Source organism: Mobula birostris, chromosome 21 (genome assembly GCF_030028105.1).
Source record: "Mobula birostris isolate sMobBir1 chromosome 21, sMobBir1.hap1, whole genome shotgun sequence".
In the NCBI taxonomy this organism is placed as follows: Eukaryota; Metazoa; Chordata; class Chondrichthyes; order Myliobatiformes; family Myliobatidae; genus Mobula; species Mobula birostris.
This window is the reverse complement of record NC_092390.1, coordinates 13,250,271-13,269,819: the sequence shown is the minus strand read 5'-3', so window position 1 is coordinate 13,269,819 and position 19,549 is coordinate 13,250,271. Positions and strand designations below refer to the sequence as shown.

The following is a 19,549-nucleotide window of genomic DNA, read 5'->3' as shown; positions in this document are numbered from 1 at the left end:
TGATGCAACTGGTTAGGATACTCTTCATTGTTCATCTCTAGAAGTTTATCAAAGTGTTAGATGATATGCTAGTAACAGTCTTCACATAGCAATGTTCCCATGAAACACCTCCGGAACCCTTTCTTTACTCTAAAAATGCAAACTGTGACTGGTATACACTTAGTGACCACTTTAATAGGTATCTCCTGTGGTCTTCTGCTGCGTAGCCCATCCACTTCAAGGTACGACATGTAGTGTATACAGGAATGCTCTTATTTGAGTTATTGAGTTAATGTTACTTGAGTTACTGTCACCTTCCAGTCAGCTTGACGCAGTCTGGTCATTCTCCTCTGACCTTCGACCTCTGACAAGGCCTTTTCTCTCACAGAACTGCTGCTCACTGGATATTTTCTTGTTTTTACACCATTTGCTGTAAACTACAAACACTGTTGTGTGTGAAAATCCCAGGAGATCAGCAGTTTCTGAGATACTCAAACCACCCTGTCTGGCACCTTTCTACAGTAAATGTCATTTAGATCACATTTCTTCCACATTCTGATGTTTGGCCTGAACAACAACCAAATCTCTTGACCATGTCTGTATGATTTTTATACATTGAGTTGCTGTCATATGATTGGCTGATTACATATTTATATTAACGAGCAGATGCACAGGTGTACCTAATAAAGTGGCCACTGAGTGTAAAAATGGTATTTAATTTATGTTTTCCAGTGAATGGTGCTTATGTATGCTATTTCCCTGCAATGCCGCTGCAAATAAGTTTCTTGTTGTACCTAGACTTTGCATATGACAATAAATTCAACTTTGACTTTGGCCCTGACGCAGGTTACCTGAAGAGAGATGTTCGCCTGAGGCCAGTTCTTCAGCTCGGTAAACTGCAGGTACGAGTCTCGATCCACAAAGTTGACGCTGACCAACTTGTCGCAGCGGGCCCCCCCGAAGCCGGGGAGGCACTGGCACAGGGCACTGTCGCTCATGCACTGCCCGCCGTTGAGGCAGTCCTGCGGCCGGCACGGGACGCGGGGTGAGGAGGCAGCCGAAGGAAGCTCACAGAAACGGCCACTGGGTGGAGACAGAGAGACATGGCCAGAAACCGAGGGGAATGAACGTAGAACTGTACAGTGCCATGGAAGCCCTACAGCACACGATGTTGTGTCCTAATCTACTCCAAGATCAATCCAATGCTTCCCTGTCACATAACCCTTGACTTTCCTTTCATCCACGTGCTTATCTCTCAAATCCCCCTAATGTACCACCACCCCTGGCAGCACATTCCACACACCTACCACTCAGTGTAAAAATACCTGTCTCAGACATCCCCCTATACCTCAAAATTACCTCAATATTATGCCCTCTGGTATTATTTATTTCCACCCTGGGAAAAGGCACTGGCTGTCCACTCAATTTATGCCTCTTCTCGTTTTATACTCCTCTATCCAAAGTTGTACCAGTTAGTAGGTTAATTGGTTGTTGTAACTAGTCCTGTGATTAGGCTAGGGTTAAATTGGGTGATTGCTGGGCAGCGTAGCTCAAAGGGCCACAAGGGCCTATTCTGTGATGTATGTCAATAAATAAATAAATATCCAAATAGAAAAACCTAGCTCAAAGTATCCTCATAAGACATGCTCTCTAATCCAGGTAGCATCCTGGCAAATCTCTGCACCCTCTCTAAAGCCTCCACATCTTTCCTATCATGAGCACTGTTGCCTCTTAAGCTGCAGGTGCGTGGCTGCACAGTAACTGCAATGCTCCCGCGCACATAACCTTTGCTGCTGCACAGATGGTACTTGTTTTTATACAATATTTTATTAAAGTGCCGTGCAGTTTTCAGGCCAAGTAAACATTTCCTGCTAAGAGCAGTGGTTGGCCGCTCAGCTGTAAAAATAATTAGAGGGAGAATTGATCCTGAGGCGACCAGAACTGAAAACAATATTCCAAGTGTGGTCAAACCAAGGTTTTATAGAGCTGCAACATTATCTCGCAGCTTTTGAACTCAATCCCCCGACTAATTAAGGTCATTACACCACATGCCTTCTTAACCACCCTATCAACTTGCATTGCAACTTTGAGGGAACTATGGCTGTGATCTCCAAAATCTCTTTGTTCCTCCACACTGGCATTAACACTGTATTACACACAAAATGCTGGAGGAACTCAGCAAGCCAGGCAGCATCTATGGAAAAGAGTAAACAGTCGACACTTTGGGCCGAGACCCTTCATCAGGACTGGAAAAAAGAGATGAGAAGTCAGTGTAGGAAGGTGGGGGGAGGAGAGGAAGAAGTACAAGGTGGTAGGTGATAGGTGAAACCGGGAGAGGGGGAGGATGAGGTAAAGAGCTGGGAAATTGATTGATGAAAGAGATAAAGGGCTGGAGAAGGGGGAATCTGATAGGAGAGGGCAGGAGGCCATGGAAGAAAGAAAAGGGGGAAGGAGCACCAGAGGGAGCTGATGGGCAGGTAAGGTGACAGAAGGAAATGGGAATGGGGAATGGTGGGGGGGGGGGTGCAATTACAGGAAGTTCGAGAAATCGATGTTGATGTTATCAGGTGGAGGCTGTTCTCTTTCACCAATCGACTTCCCAGCTCCTTACTTCGCCCTCCCCCTCTCCTTCAACGTATCACCCAAAACCTTGTACCTCTTCCTCCCCTCCCCCTCACCTTCTTATTCCGACTTCTCATCTCTTTTTTTCCGGTCCTGATGAATAGTCTGGGCCTGAAACATCGACTGTTTTCTCTTTTCCGTAGATGCCGCCTGACCTGCTGAGTTCCTCCAGCATTCTGTGTGTGTTGCTTTGGATTTTCAGCACCTGCAGATTTTCTCTTGTATGTAGTCAACCCTGTATTCTGCCTTCAAGCTCAGGTTTACAAAGTGTACTCCTCCACACTTTTCCGGGGGACTGTACTGAGCGGGAAGCAGTTTAAACACACATTGCAGCCAACTAATGCACCAACCTGCCCGTGGCCACAGCCAGCAAACAAAAGATCAGCCATGGCTGACTTTCCTCTGCTAACAATGCACCTCCTCACAGTATCAGAGAGCCAGAGTTCTGGTGCTGTCTATGTGGAGTCAGCATGCTCTCCCTGTGATTGCGAGTTTCCCCCAGTGCTCCCCCAGATCCTGTTAGAGGCTGTATTTAGAATTCAAGGGCATGATGGGTTGGACAAAAATGGGGGCAGCAGAGGCTGAGGGGGAACCAGACGGAAGTTTATAAGATGATGGGTGACACAGACGTGGTGTTCAGTCTCTGCCACCGCCGTCGGTAAGGAGTTTATATGTTCTGCACGTGACTGTGTGGCTTTCCTCCGACTGCTCTGGTTTCCTCCCACATTCCAAAACCATACAGATTGCTTATGCAAGTTGTGAGCAGGGTATATTGGCACCGGAGAGTGGCAACACTTACGGGCTGTCCCCAACGCATCTTGGATTGAGTTGTCCGCTGACACAAGTGCCATATTTCACTCTATGCTTCAATGTCCACGTAACAAATAAAGCTGATCATTCTTTCTTTCTTTCTTTCTGGGTCAGCCCGTCCCATTGTTAACCCTTGCCAAACAGCGACCGGCGCAGATTGTTAGGTGATGTCTCTGGGACCCTGCTCAGAGGGTCAGGCCTTTCGGCCCACAGTGCTTGTGCTAAACATGAAACCAAATGAAGCTATCCTCTTCTGCCTGCACGTGATCCCTAGTCCTCCCTTCTCATGTGTCTACCAAAAAGCCTCTTAAAGTCCACCTTTTTACCTGCTTTCACCACCACCCCTGGTGGTCCAGACACTCACCCCTCTGTGTAAAAAAAAACGTGCCCCATACATCTGCTTTAAACATTCCGCTCTCAGCTTCAGGCTATGCTCTCTATTATTTGACTTGGGAAGGAGACTGTCTCCCCTATTTACAGCCACATTATTTTGTAAACCTCGTCCAGATGTCCTCTCAATCTCCAAAGCTCCAGAGAAGTGGATCTCCAACTTCGGACTCTGCGCCATGATCGGAATGTCCTGGATCAAAGTGCAAAGCCTGACGACTTGGGAGCCGGCAGCCAAGGACTGGAGGTCTGGAAGCAGCCCACCCTGGTGCTGCAATCCTGTCGATGAGTGTGACTGGGTAGGACAGGGCTTGTTTCGCTGCTTGAGCTGTTCTGCTGAACATGCAATGTTGGAGCGAGAATGTGTGGCATCACTTGCAGGCTGCCCCAGCACATCCTTGTGTGTGTGTTGGTCACTAAACCGTTCGCTGCATGTTTCGACGTAAGGAAAGGGACGTCGCATCCAGAGTTCCTCCAGTTAGCGGACGATTTCCCTCCACGCCTCTCTGATGTAGTGGGGAACCATGTACGAGGCAAGTTACGGCAGTGGTTTGCCATTGCCTTCTGCCGGGTGAGTTTCCAAAGAGATCACCAGCTCGTAACCCAGCACAGATGGAAAGCGTGCAGGGGAGCCGGCTGGATTTGAACTTGGGATTTTTCGTCCTAAAGTCCGACGCTGATGCCACTACGCCACCAGCCATTTCGATATACGCGTGATAAATAAATCTGAATCTGATCTGAATTGAATAACAACCCAAGTCTGTCCAGCCTCTCCTTACAGCCGACACACTCTAATACAGGCAAGATCCTGGTGAACATCCCCTGCACCCTCCCCAAAGCCTCCATTTCATTGCTGTAGCTGTTGAAATTGTGACAGTGACCACATTTTGCAAAGCCGTTCCTTGATCTTATGATGCTTTGGAGTGGCCTGAACCTGTGACAGATATTACAGGAGCTTTCCCACTGCTGAATCGCCATGGGCTCTGAGCTGCCCGGATGACTGTGACCACTCACCTGTAACCCTCTGAGCAGAGGCAGGTGTAACCATCGGCTGTATCCAGACACACACCGTTTCCCTGACACTGGTGGCCATGACAGTTGCCAATGGCACTGCTGCAGTTCTCTCCCACATCCCCGGAAATGCACTCACACCTAAAAATCACAGCACACAGATCACATCAGGAGACCTAGATTAGGATAATCAGGGTACAAAGGCATAATGCCCTAACAATCTTATACCAAGTTTTGTACTAAGCTCCCTCTACACTATCCCATCACACACTCCCAGGGCAGGGACAGCACGGGTTAGATACAGAGTGAAGCTCCCTCTATACCGTCCCATCACACACTCCCAGGACAGGGACAGCACAGGTTAGATACAGAGTGAAGCTCCCTCTACACCGTCCCATCACACACTCCCAGGACAGGGACAGCAGGGGTTAGATACAGAGTGAAGCTCCCACTACACTGTCCCATCACACACTCCCAGGGCAGGGACAGCACGGGTTAGATACAGAGTGAAGCTCCCTCTACACCGTCCCATCACACACTCCCAGGACAGGGACAGCACGGGTTAGATACAGAGTGAATCTCCCTCTACACCGTCCCATCACACACTCCCAGGGCAGGGACATCACGGGTTAGATACAGAATGAAGCTCCCTCTACACTGTCCCATCACACACTCCCAGGACAGGGACAGCACGGGTTAGATACAGAGTGAAGCTCCCTCTACACCGTCCCATCACACACTCCCAGGGCAGGGACAGCACGGGTTAGATACGAGATAAAGCTGCTTTAATCGTGCCTGCAGTTTATTTTTCAGGGTCACCATCTACCAACCAGTTCAATCTACAGTTTAATAAGATCGGATTCCTTCCTCTCCTGAACTCGAGGTCTTGGTTCGGTCACTCTGAGCTGCGTGGAATAGAGTGACTCCAGTATCTGACCCACCTTGGTCCCTCCACGGTGACTGTGCACTTGTCACCCTTCTGACATGGGTTAGATTCTGGGGCGCAATAGTCCACTGGCTCCTCGCAGTGAACCCCTGTAACCACAGCAGAGAACAAGGCTCAGTGACACGGCCTCGCAAACCAGAAGCGGCCCGATCTCGGAGGTCATGGGTTTCGAATCCATTCCTCGGGGCCACAACGAAATGACCTCTCGTTCAAGTCATGTTCAAATTCAAGTTTACTGTTATTTGACCCTATGTAAATACAACCAAACAAAACAATGTTCCTCTGGACCACAGTGCCCCCACAAAACATATATCACACAGAGCCTATAAAATAAAATATTACCATAAATAAGTTAACCAAGTACAATTCAAAATGCATGTAGTACCCAGCACAGCAAAATATAAACAGCTCGCTATCCTAGTGACGAGACCTCGGTGGTGGCAGGGGAAACATTAGTCTCATGGCGTGAGGGAAGGAGCTGTAACCTCATCTGGCAGTTCTAGTCCTGATGCTCCTGTACCTCCTTCCTGATGGTAGTGGGTCAAAGAGATTGTGGGACGGGTGCTAGGATCCTCTACATTGCTTCAGGTTCTTCAGCTGCAACGCTGCTGGAAGATGTCACAAAATAGCAGGGAAGGAGACCCTGGTGATTCTCTCGGTGGTTTTTACCGCCGCCTGTAGGGTCTTGTGGTCTGATGCCTGGCAGCTTCCGTACCCCACAATGATGTAGCCATACAGGACTCTTTTGGTGCTCTTGCAGGAAGTTGTTAGAATGGGGGCAGGGAGCTTTACTGGCCTCAATCTCCTCAGAAAGTGTAGATGCTGCTGTACCCTCTTGACTAATGAGGAGGTGTTGACATTGTCTGTTATGTGCACACCAGGAACTTTGTGTTCTTCACTTTCTCCATGGCAGAGACATGGGGAATGGTCAACCCCCGCCTTCCTACAGCCCATAATCATCTCTGCAAGCCTGCCAGCCCTTTCTGCCTTGGCAGTGGTTACTGCTTTTAGGAGGGCAAGAGGGATTTAGGGGTGCAGGAGGGGTACCTGCCAGTGTATGTGGGGATGGGAATAGCTGAAGTTCAGTTAATGTTCAAAGAATTTGATCCAAACCTATTCGCTACCTCTAGGGTAAAATACAGGGGATTGTGCTAATTCTTAATTAACACTGTGGTGCTGGTGTCAGTGATGCATGTCGTATAATTACAGTAATTAGCAATTTGCGGTATTCCTTGCCAAGCCTCTAATCAGTTCGAAGTGCGACGTTCCAAGTGTAACAGAGTTAGCACTGTGTGACAGCCTGACATTAGCAGGCACCACTGACGTCCCCCGAACACTAAAATCTGAGACATCAGCACCACTGATCCTCAGTGATCGCCTCTCGTCACTTCCCGGCTCTGAGCCCAAAACATCCTGCCCTTCCCTTCCACACCAGCGGCCTCTCCTCAGGGGGACCTGGGCACATAATCATGGTGCATTCCATCTCCTCTCCTCTGCGGCAGTGACACAGACCAAATGGGCCATGCCGAGCAAGATTCCCATTTGCCCGCATTTGGCCAATATCCTTTTAAACCTTTTCTATCCATGTACCTGTCAAAATGTCTTATAAGTGTTGTTAATGTACCTCCCTTAACCACTTCCTCTGGCAGACTGTTCCATACAGAGAACCACTCTCTGGGTCAGACATTTGCCCCTCAGGTGTCCATTAAATTTTTCCTTTCTCACCTTAAACCTCATCTTCTACTTCGTGACTCTCCAACCATGGGAAAAAAAGACTGTGCGCATTCACTCTATCTGTGCATCTCTTAACGGCATACACTTTAATAATTCTCCTACACTCCGATTTACTTCCAACCTGCTCATCCCTTCTCCATACCTCTGTCCCTCAAGTCCCAGCAGCGTTCCCATAAATTTCCTCTGCACTCTTTCCAGCTTAATAAAACATAGAACAGTACAGGCCCTTCAGCCCATGATACTGTGCCAACCCTTTAACCTACTCTAAATTCAATTTAACCCCCTCTAATCCAGGCAACACCCTGGTAAATCTCCTCTGCACCCTCATTAAATCTTCAATATTCCTCAGGACTAAGCAGTTGGCATTGACTCATCAGTCAATCAGGCCCTAATGAAGGGACTTGGCTTGAAATGGCAACCTCTCCATTAATGCTGCCTGACCTGCCGAGTTCTGCCAGCATTTGATGTGTGTTGTGTGTCTCCACCCTCCCCCAGGGAGCCTGACCGTGCGGGTACGCCTCACCTCTGTGGGACGGGGGACACAGGCAGGTGTAGTTATTAACTCCGTCCAGGCACGTGGCACCATTCCTGCAGGAATTCTCCTCACAGTCGTCAACATTCACAGTGCAGCTGTTCCCCAGGAAGCCCTCTGGGCAAGTACACCTGTCAGCAAACAGGAGGCAGAACTGGAATCAGTCCAACGCACACTCAGTAATCAGCTGGGAATGGGTAGTAAAGCATAGGATATTCAGCCCATCGAATCTTCTCCATCATTCTATCATGGCTGATTTATTATCCCATTCTCCTGCCCTCTCCCCTTAACCTTTAAGATTCTGAACCTATCAACTCTGCTTTGAATATACCCTTTGTGTGTGAGTGAGAGAGAGAGAGAGTGTGCGTGTATTGCGCTCTAGTAACATATTGGTTAAATCAGTTACTTTACAGCGCTGGTGCTTGCTGACTGTGGTTTGATTCCCGCTGATGTCTGTAAGAGGGTGTATGTTCTCCCCGTAACCATGTGGGTTTTCTCCAGATGCTCCGGTTTCACCCCCCCCCCGCCACATTCCAAAGTTGTGGGAATGCTACGTTGCTGCCAGAAGCGTGCCAACACTTACGGGCCGTTCCCCAGCACATTCTGACGCAAATGACGCATTTCACCCTGTGCTTCAATGCTTTGATGTACAGGTGGCAAATTAAGCTAATCTCTAGATCTTTAGTCTTTAGTATATAACAATTTTACCCTGGGTAAAAGACCATTTATCTGATCTATCTCATAATTTCATTAACTTCGGTTGTGTCTCCCTTCAGGCTCTGGCATTTCGGGGAAAAGAACCAAGTTTTCCCAAACTTTCCCTCTAGCTAAATCCTCCCTCATCTAGGCAGTGTCCTGGGGAAACCCTGGAGTCACACATACGGCAGAGACAGTAAGGAGGGCGGATTTCCTCACTGCAAGTCAAAGTTACAGAGTCATAGAACACTACAGCACAGAAACAGCCCCTTTGGCCCATCTAGTCTGTGCCAAACTGTTAGTCCCATTGACCTGTACCTGCTCTCCAATTCCCTCCCAGCCATGCACTGATCCAAACTTGTCTTGAATGTTGAAATTAAACCCACATCTACCACCTCCCTTGGCAGTTCGTTCCACAGTCACACCACCCTTTGGGCAAAGAAGTTCCTCCTCAGATTCACCTTAAATATTTAACCTTCCACCCTTAACCCATGACCTCTAGTTCTTGTCTCTCCCAACCTCAGTAGAAAAAAGCCTGCTTGCATTCACCTTATTTATCCCCCTCATAATTGTGTACATCTCTATAAGATCTCCCCTCATTCCCCTATGATTTGGGGAATAAAGTCCCAACCTATTTAATCCTTCCCTAGAACTCAGGTGCTCAAGTCCTAACAACATCTAAATTCGTAATTTTTTTTCTCTGTGATCTTTCAATCTTGTTTACTGTGGTAAACCATGTATATATGTTGTAACTCGGTTACCTGTCTGGACACACCCCTCTGCTGACTGTCCCTGTGGCTCCTCCCACAGAGTCCTGTATAAAGGTGTTCGCCTTGACCCTCCCACTCAGTCCGGGGGCACTCACTGTGGAGGTCGTATTGTACAGCGAGTAAAAGCCTTTCAGTATTTTACCAAACCTCAGTCTTTTGGAGTAATTGAAGGTGCTTCATTTACATCTTGGAGTTTTCGGATGGATGGACTCAGGGTCGCCTGTGGTCGGCTGCTTCCAAGGTATCGGCAAGTTGACGGTGCCTGGAGGTTTATGGCAGGGAGTTTCTCCCTTTTGCCGCCTGCTGTCGGAGACTCGGGAGTCGATCAACTCGGGGACTTTGAGACTATTTTTTTTTACTGTGCCTATGGACTGTTCTTCATCAAATTACAGTATTGCTTTGCACTGCTGTAACTATATGTTATAATTATGTGGTGTTGTCAGTGTTAGTCTTTGGCTTGTCCTGTTTTCTGTGATATCACGCCGGAGAAACATTGTATCATTTCTTAATGCATGTATGCATTTCTAAGTGACAATAAAAGAGGACTGAGTGTTCTCTTAATCTAATCTAATCTTTCCTGTACATAGGTGGCCAAAACTGCACAAAATACTCCAAATTTGGACCCATCAACGTCTTATACAATTACAACATAACATCCCATCTCCTGTACTCAGTTCTCTGATTTATGAAGGCCAATGTGCCAAAACCTCTCTTTATGACCCCTATGAGCTACTTTCAAGAACTATGGACCTGTATTCCCAGATTCTTTTGTTGTACGGCACTCCTCGGCGCCCTATCATTGACTGGAAACCCTGCATGGGTTGGTTCTCCCCAAAGTGCAACCCCTCACACTAGTCTGCATTAAATTCCATCTGTCATTTTTCACCCCAGTCTTTTCCGAATGGTAACTGATCCAGAAAGGTCTCTATAACAATCTGGAGAGGGAGGTCAGAGAGCAGGAACCCATCGAGTGTACATGTGTGAGGTTTACTGAGGTGAGAGAGTTGTGATAGGGGTGGGTGGGGAATGACTGGGACCAAGACCATATGAGAGCAAACAGTAATAATAGAAACACTTTAACCCTCCTCTCACCAGAATACATCCGAACCTCCCTCCTTCACGTGGCATGTCCCTCCGTTCGCACAGGGGCTACTAACACAGCTGTTGATTGGCAATTCACATTGTTTACCCTGGAAGTGTTAAAGAAACAATTAAGTTCATTTTTGCTGGAATAGAAACAAATACAATTCTGCAGATGATGGAAATCCAGGGCGGCACACATAACTCAGCAGGTCAGGCAGCATCTATGGAGAGGAATAAACTGTTGAGGGGAATAGGTCCTGTCCTATCAGATTTCTCCTTCTTCAGCTCTTCCACCTATCACCTTCCAGCTTCTTACTTCATTTCCCCCTCCTCCACCCACCCATCTTCCCCTTCACTGGTCTCACCTATCATTTTGCCTCCCTTCCTTCCTCCCACCTTCTTATTCTGGCTTCTGCCCTCTTCCTTTCCAGTTCTGATGAAGGGTCTCGGCCCAGAATGTTCACGGTTCATTCTTCTCTCTAGATGCTGCCAGACCTGCTGAGTTCCTCCAACATTTTGTGTGTGCTGCTCAATGCTGGGAATAGGTCAGACTGTGTCTGTAGAGAGAAAAGCGGTTAACATATCACATCAACAAACTTTCATTGCAAACCGGGAAATATAGAGATAAGAAAAAGTTTCAAAGTTGTACAGACGTGGAGTGGGGCACAGATGCCAGACATGGATTTCAGTGAAAGGGTGGAAGTTGTGGGGGGGGGGGGGGGTGCTCTGTAACACTGGTGGTGTCTGCGTGTCTGCGGAGGGATGGAGTAACAAGTGGTCTCAGTGTGAGAGATGGGGCAGTATGGTAGTGTAGTGGTCAGTGTAACACTTTGCAATGGCAGTGATCGGAATATCAAGGGTTCAATTCCCGCCACTGTCTGTAAGGAGTTTGTACGTTCCCCTCGTGACCGTGTGAGCTTCTCTAGATGATGCTGTTTCCTTCCACATTCCAAAGACGTACCGGTTAGTAAGTTGTGGGTGTGCGATGCTGGTTCCGGATATTGTATCCTTCCTGTAGTGTGGCGACTAGAACTGCCCAGCGGTCAGCTTAATGCTATTACAGTCACCACAGCCCGGGTTCAATTCCCATCGCCCTGTGTAAGGAGTTTGTATGTTCTCCCCATAACCACATGGGTGGGTTTCCTCTAGGTACCTCTCACTTCCAAAGGCATGCAGGTTAAGAGGTTAGCTGGTCACATGGTGGGCTTTGGGAGTTATACATCAAGTAACTGCAGTGTGTTATGGGCTGGAATGTAATGGAGGGGTTTGGGTTATATATTGAGTAGCTTCAGTGTGTTACAGGTTGGAATGTATAGTGGGGTTTGGGATTATACATGGAATAAACGTAGTTGTGTTACAGGTTGTAATGTAATGGAGGGGTTTGGGTTATATATCGAGTACCTGCAGTGTGTTACAGGTTGGAATGTAATAGTGGGGTTTGGGGTTATACATGGAATAAATGTAGTGTGTTACAGGTTGTAATGTAATGGAGGGGTTTGGGGATATACATGGAATGCGTGCAGTGGGTTACAGGTAATGTAATGGACGGGTTTGAGATGCTGGTGTGATTTTTACCTGATAACCATACGGGCAGCTACACCTGTAATAATTCAGGGGATCATCCTGGCAGGTTGCCTGGTTGTGGCAGGGGTTGGACAGGCAGGGGCTGCACTTGGCCAGGACACTCAGCTCTGTCGGACCTGCATGGAACAAAGAGCGAACAATCACACAGGTACTGAACCCACTGGCTTTCAGCCACTGGGGCTGATTACAGAACTTCCTAACCTTCCCACCTCGAGTCACCCGATCCAGTCATGGCGCCTTATGGCATGGGAACAGGCCCCCCAGCCTGGCTCATCCATGCTGACCATTTAAACCCATCCCATTTGCCAGCTGATGCAGCCTTTGTCCTTTGAATGAATTATGAAGAGGAAACGTTTGTAAGACTACAAAGAAAGGGGATGGGGTTGGAACTAGACAGTAAGAGACAGCTTGGAAATAATGGGCTGAATGGCCTCTTTCTTGGCTGTAATCGTTTATTATTCCATCCAACTAAGCCCAACGTAGATCCTCATTCTTTGGTACAGTGACTCCTGACATAGAGATCACGAGGGCAGTGGGGCATGGTCTTATTTTTACTTATTTTATTTCCATTAACTATTAATTTTTTTTAATAGTTCTGATATTTCAATAAATGTTTGATTAATTTAGGCAACACTTACAATTTTTTAATGTCAGTACATGTCAGAGATATTTGAAACCATAAAACAGGAGCAGAATTTGACCATTTGGCCCATTGAGTCTGAGAAGTGAGTTCAATTCCCACCACAGCAGCTGGGGAATTTAATTAAAATATTATATTTTCATACTTAATTGCAGTATTTTTAAAAGCTAATGTCAGTAATGAAACCACGACATTGTCAACTTGTTGTAAAAGTCTGCTTGCCTTGCTATTGTCCTTCAGAGGAGAGAAATTTCCATCTTTAGCATGTGTGACTCACGAACCCAATTAACAGCGAAGTACACATCCCCTAGGGGAAGGTTAAAAAAATAGTCTTGTGGACTGATTAAATGGGAAACAGGAAGCTGGGAAGGCCGCTGATTTGGAGGGATCAATATAAATATCTTGTCTACGTAGATATTACTAACTTAGAACATAAGGCCATAAAACCATAAGACACAGGACAGAATCAGGCTATTTGGCCCATCGAGTCAGCTCTACCATTCGATCATGGCTGATTTATTATCCCCCTCAACCTTATTCTCCTGTTCTCCTGACTTCTCCCTGTAGTCTTTGATACCCTTGCTAACCAAGAACCCATCAATCTTTGCTTTAAATATATCCATGGATATACCTATAAATACATATATCCATATTATATACATGACTCATGCCACCCCTACACACATCCCAGCTGCCTCCACAACCATGTTCACATTAAATGGATGCAGGGGCCTAATTTCTCTAGTTCTGCCTTTCCCAGAATCAAAGTAAGCTTCAGTAGGTACGAGACCTCAGTCCGATCTCCCTGAACGAGGAGTTGTGAACAGGTCAGAGCACTTTCGGATGCCATAGCTTGGGACTTTGGATGTTACTCTTAATAATCCCCAAACACACTTTAATTTCTCTTTATTTCACATGTCCCAGAGACCTCCCCATGAGTCTGAAGGCAGTAGAAAACAAACAGGCATTTCAGAACCCAGCTCTGACACAAACCCGCCCATGCCCTGCCCCGCCGGATTTCAGTACACCAAATATATAGACCAAAGAGCATCACAGCACAGTACAGGCCCTCCAGCCCACGATGTTGTGTCAAACCCTGCAACCTACTCCAAGATCAATCTAACCGTTCCCTCCCACATGTGCCTCCAATTTTCTTTCCTCTAAGTGCCTATCGAAGAGTCTCTTCAGTGTCCCTAACGTATCAGCGGATCCATTGCCCTCTGGGCAAAAACCTATCTCTGACATCCCCCCTATACTTTCCTCCAATCTCCTGTACTAGACACTTCCACCCTGGGGAAGAAACCTCTGCCTCGCCACTCTATTAATGCCTCTTATCATCTTATAAACCTCTATCCAGTCACCTCTCCTCCACTTCCATAACATGCTCTCTAATCCAGGCTGCATCCTGGTAAATTTAAGGAATTAGAATTTTCACAGGGATTAAAATTTTCTTTACCAGCATTCGAATACCTCTGAGCCTCATCCCCAGTAATCATCACGCCCTACAGTCCCATGTGTTACCTGCGTTACCAGGCTCTTTTCATCACCCCACCATTAGCAGCCATGCCTCCATTTGCCAGGAACCTTACTGCTGGCATTTGGCTCCCCACACCCCCCCACAAAGATCTGTCTACCCTTGGGTCTCCCTCTCTTTAGTACCTCTTTGAACGAGCCTGTAGTCCAAATGTTAGATTTTGAAATTCCTTTTATATTTGACGGAACTGTCAATCCTTGAAGTTTTTGGCATGTAAAAGGAGCTACGGGAGTTGAGATTGTATCTGTTGTTGTGGTCGGTGGGGATATTGTGTCAAAGCAGGGAAGGCTGAGCATGTGCTGTCGGATTATCGGAGTTTTGCTCTCCTTACCTTGGCACTCAAACTTCTTGGCCGGAGTTGTTAGGAGGAGCTTACCCTCCATTTCCCCTGGGCCAGCACAGCGGGCAATGCCAGGCTCCTTGTACCCGGTCTTGACCCAGTCGGAGAGCCAGCGGAGGTTACAGTCACAGTAGAGTGGGTTGGCTCCAATGGCACTGAGAGAGAGAGAGGGAGTCAGGGAGGTTTAATCTGACAAGCAAGACACAAGAATCTGAAGCACAAAAAAAATACTGCTGGAGGAATTTCGGCAGCATCTGGGAAGGAAAAGGGCTGGTCCACTTTTTGGATTCTTGACCCAAAACGTCAACTGTTCCTCTGCCTCCACAGATGCTGCCTGACCCACTGAGCTCCCCCACCAAGTGTTTTTGTTTGCTCTTTACCCTACAAGCTTCCATGCATACAAGTTACAGGAAGCCGGTGCAGTCAGGCTAGCCCTCTGGATTTGCTTTGTGACAGTCATGGGTTCCAGTCTCACTCTGGAGGCACAAACACAGAACCCAGGCTGAACTACCGAGAGAGTACTGTCGTGTGGCAGGCGGGTTATGAAGTTGATGATCCAACCTGACCTCTGAGGTGGATGCCGGAGACTCCACAATAGCAGGGGAATTCTCTCTCGTGTCCTGGCCAGTTATTTACCCGACTCCATAATTCATGTTCTCAATTGTTATTTATTTATTTATCTCTTTGTTTGTCTTCTTTTGCACTTTGGTTGTTAGTCCATTTTTGCTTGTGTGTAGTTTTTCATCGATGCTATTGTCTATATTTGTACTTCTGTGAATGCCTACAAGGAAATGAATCTCAGGGAAGTATTTCAATGGTTCCATTTAGCATCTGAAAATGTACACAGCATACAACCTGAAATTCTTGCTCTTTGCAGACATCCACAGAAACAGAAGAGAGCCCCAAAGAATGAATGACAGTAACGAAGAATGTTAGAACCCCAGAGCCCCCTCTCCCCGCTCCCATGCACAAGCAGCAGCAAAACATCAACTCTCTCCCCCACCTATTTCAGCAGGAAGCATCAGTACCATCGCCCACCAAGCAAGCCAAGGCAAAGCCCCCAAAGAGAGACCATAATCTGTATTTGCTGACATACATGTACTTTGAACTTTATTGAAACAAAAGCTAAAAAAAAAACAGAAAATACAGGAAACACTCATCAGGTCAGGCAGCATCTGTGGAGAGAGAAACAGGGTTAATGCTGCGGGCTTCCAGAATTCCTCAATAATCATTTAAAATGGGATCATCCAGTTACATCCCCTTCGGGTCTGCTTGGAAATTGGGTGCCACGTTTAGGGTCATAGAGCACTACAGCGCAGAAACAGGCCCATCCCTCCTTATCCTTGCAAGTGGAACAAGTACCACAGCTGCCCCTACACCTCCTCCCTCACAGCCATCCAGGGCCCCAAACAGCTGAGGCAACACTTCACTTCTGAGTCTGTTGGGGTCACCTACTGTATCTGGTGCTCCTGACATGGCCTCCTGTATATTGGTGAGACCTGATGTAGATTGGGAGGTTGCTTCGCCAAGCACCCACGCTCTATCCGTCAGAAAAAGCGGGATCTCCCAGTAGCCACCCATTTCAATTCCACTTCCCACTCCCATTCGGACATGTCAGTCCATGGCCTCCTCTACTGTCACGATGAGGCCACATTCAGGTTGGAGGAACAACACCTTATATTCTGTCTGGGTAGCCTCCAGCCTGTTGGCATGAACATCGATTTCTCAAATATCTAGTAATTGCACAGCTCCCCCCACCACCATTCCCCACTCTCCCCATTCCCATTTCCCTTTCTCACCTTACCTACCCCTCACCTCCCTCTGGTGTTCCTCCTCTTTGCTTTTCTTCCATGATCTTCTACACACTCCTATCAGATTCTTCCTTCTCCAGCCCTTTATCTCTTTCACCGATCAACCCCAGCTCTTTACTTCACATACCACCCCCCCCCCGGCTTCACCTATGACCTACTACGTTGTACTTCTTCCTCCCTTCCTCCCACCTTCTTGCTTTGACTTCCCATCCTTTCTCCCAATTCTGATGAAGGGTCTTGGCCTGAAACATCGACTGTTTATTAATTTTCATAGATGTTGCCTGGCCTGCTGAGTTCCTCCAGCAATTTGTGCCTTTTGCCTTGGATTTCCAGCACTCGCAGATTTTCTTGTGTTTGCCACCTAGATAATGCCGAACCGTTACTCTGCCTAGTCCCATTGACCCAAACCCGGACCATAGCCCTCTATATGCTTCCATCCATGTACATATCCAAACTTCTCTTAAATGTTGCTATCACACCCGCATCCGCTACTTCCACTGGCTGCTCGTCCCACACTCTCACCACCCCTGACTGAAGAAGCTCCCCCTCAAGCTCCCCTGAGATATTCCACGCTTCACTTACGGCCTCCAGTTCTGGTCTCACCCAGCCTCAGTGGAAAGAGACTGCATGTGTTTGCCCTATCTGCAAGCCTCAGAATTGTATCCCTCTTCCAGACTACCTCCCTGGATATTAGGTACTTAAGAGATTCCAAGCTTGAGAAATATATAGAAACATAGAAAACCTACAGCACAATACGGCCTACAATGCTGTGCTGAACAAGTACTTATTTTAGATAAATGTGATGACAAGATAAGAACTAGGCCATTCGGCCCAACCATTCTGTGTTGACTTCTATGCTCCACTATGGCTTGTCCTCAAAATCTCCCAACTCAGTCTCTAGCTGTGAACCTCTGTTCTCCCTTCTGTGTCCAGTCTCCCTTTAAGCACATTAACACCACCCACCCCTACCCCTCCCTAAGGGAGTGAGCTCCATATTTTCCCTACTTCCCGGGGGAAAGTGAGTTTCTCTGGAATAACCTGTCAGATTTTTCTGCCGTCTGATACTGCCAGTTTCTGTTTACCCTCTTCCCCTCAAGCAGAAATGTTCTCTCTACAGCTACTCCGTCAACACCCTTTGACATTTTAAACACCCCCTCCCAGGAGAAAAGTAACACAGGCTCCTCTTTCCACTTTCTTTCTTGGAAATCAAGAGAACTGCAGATGCACAAAATCTGAAATAAAAACCGGAAATGCTGGAACCACCAGCTGGTCAGGCACCATCTGCGGAAGGAGAAACAGAGCTAATGTTTCACATTCAGAACTGGGAAAGAGAGAAATCAAGTCCGTTTGAGGTAGTACAGAAGATAGGGGAGTGATGGGCAAAACAAAGGAAATATCTTGATAGTTTGAGACTTGAAGTGCTGGTGACTTAAAGCGGCAATTAATTTTGATTGAATTTGTTGAGGATGTGACTTAACACATTGATGAAGGTAGAGCAGTAGATATAGTGTATATGCATTTCAGCAAGGCATTTGACAAGGTACCCCATGCAAGGCTTATTGAGAAAGTAAGGAGACATGGAATCCAAGGGGACATTGCTTTGTGGATCCAGAACTGGGTTGCTCACAGAAGGCAAAGAGTGGTTGTAGACGGGTCATGTTCTGCATCGAGGTTGGTGACCAGTGGTGTGCCTCAGGGATCTGCTCTGGGACCCCTCCTCTTCATGATTTTTATAAGTAACCTGGATGAGGAGGTGGAGGGATGGGTTAGTAAATTTGCTAATGACACAAAGGTTGGAGGTGTTGTGGATAGTGTGGAGGGCTGTCAGAGGTTACAGCGGGACATCGATAGGATGCAAAACTGGGCTGAGAAGTGGCAGATGGAGTTCAACCCTGATAAGTGTGAAGTGGTTCATTTTAGTAGGTCAAATATGATGGCAGAATATAGTATTAATGGTAAAACTCTTGGCAGAGATCAGAGGGATCTTGGGGTCCGAGTCCATAGGACACTCAAAGCTGCTGCACTGGTTGACTTTGTGGTTAAGGAGGCATACGGTGTATTGGCCTTCATCAATCATGGGATTGAGATTAAGAGCCGAGAGGTAATGTTGCAGCTATGTAGGACCCTGGTCAGACCTCACTTGGAGTACTGTGCTCAGTTCTGATCGACTCACTACAGGAAGGATGTGGAAATCATAGAAAGCGTGTAGAGGAGATTTACAAGGATGTTGCCTGGATTGGGGAGCATGCCTTATAAGAATAGGTTGAGTGAACTCGGACTTTTTTCCTTGGAGCGACGGAGGATGAGAGGTGACCTGATAGAGGTGTATAAGATGATGATAGGCATTGATCATGTGGATAATCAGAGGCTTTTTCCCAGGGCTGAAAGAGCTAGCATGAGTTTTAAGGTGCTTGGAAGTAGGTACAGAGGAGATGTCAGGGTTAAGTTTTTTTGTGCAGAGAGTGGCGAGTGCATGGAATGGGCTGCTCAGAAAAATAGCGGGCTACAGGTAATCCTAGGTAATTTGGCACAGTTTTGTGGGCTGAAGGGCCTGTATTGTGCTGTAGGTTTTCTATGTTTCTATGTTAATATAAAATTGCAAAGTTCAAAGTAAATTTATTGTCAAAGTGCGTATATGTCACCACATTGAGGTTCATTATCTTGCAAGTATTTACATTAGAACAAAGAAATACAATACAATCCATGAAAAACTATACACAGAGAATGACAAGGACAAGGTGGTGGTGGCAATACATGGTGACGTTTTGCAGGCAGCTTACAAAACTACTTGATATTCTGCTAGATGTAAAATTTTGCCTGTTTCACATTAATGTGCCACTGATGGTAAGCTGAAAAAAAAGATGCTGCCTGGATTAGAGGAGTTGAGCTAAAATGAGAAGTTGAACGAACTTGGGATGTTTGAGGAAGCTGAGGGGGTGACGAGACAGAAGTCTATAAAACTATTAGAGGTATAGATAGCGTAGTCTGTCAGAAACTTTTTCTCCCCAGAATAGAAATATTAGGTACTAGAGGACATGTGATTAAGGTGTGAGGGGGGAAAGGAGATATG

At 46.9% G+C, this 19,549-nt stretch overlaps 1 protein-coding gene across 2 annotated transcripts in view; it reads right to left on the bottom strand.

Annotated features, from left to right (window-relative positions):
* The window catches only part of LOC140185601 (slit homolog 1 protein-like), a 315,402-nt gene that overhangs the window by 61,357 nt on the left and 234,496 nt on the right, over positions 1-19,549 (bottom strand). For both annotated transcript variants that reach the window (XM_072238998.1, XM_072238997.1), the window contains exons 26-32: positions 14,660-14,823; positions 12,146-12,270; positions 10,580-10,677; positions 8,013-8,152; positions 5,751-5,844; positions 4,813-4,950; positions 831-1,062 (exon numbers count right to left, since the gene is read on the bottom strand). In XM_072238998.1, coding sequence (XP_072095099.1) covers positions 831-1,062; positions 4,813-4,950; positions 5,751-5,844; positions 8,013-8,152; positions 10,580-10,677; positions 12,146-12,270; positions 14,660-14,823 — 991 coding nt within the window. The remainder of the gene's footprint in view (positions 1-830; positions 1,063-4,812; positions 4,951-5,750; positions 5,845-8,012; positions 8,153-10,579; positions 10,678-12,145; positions 12,271-14,659; positions 14,824-19,549) is intronic.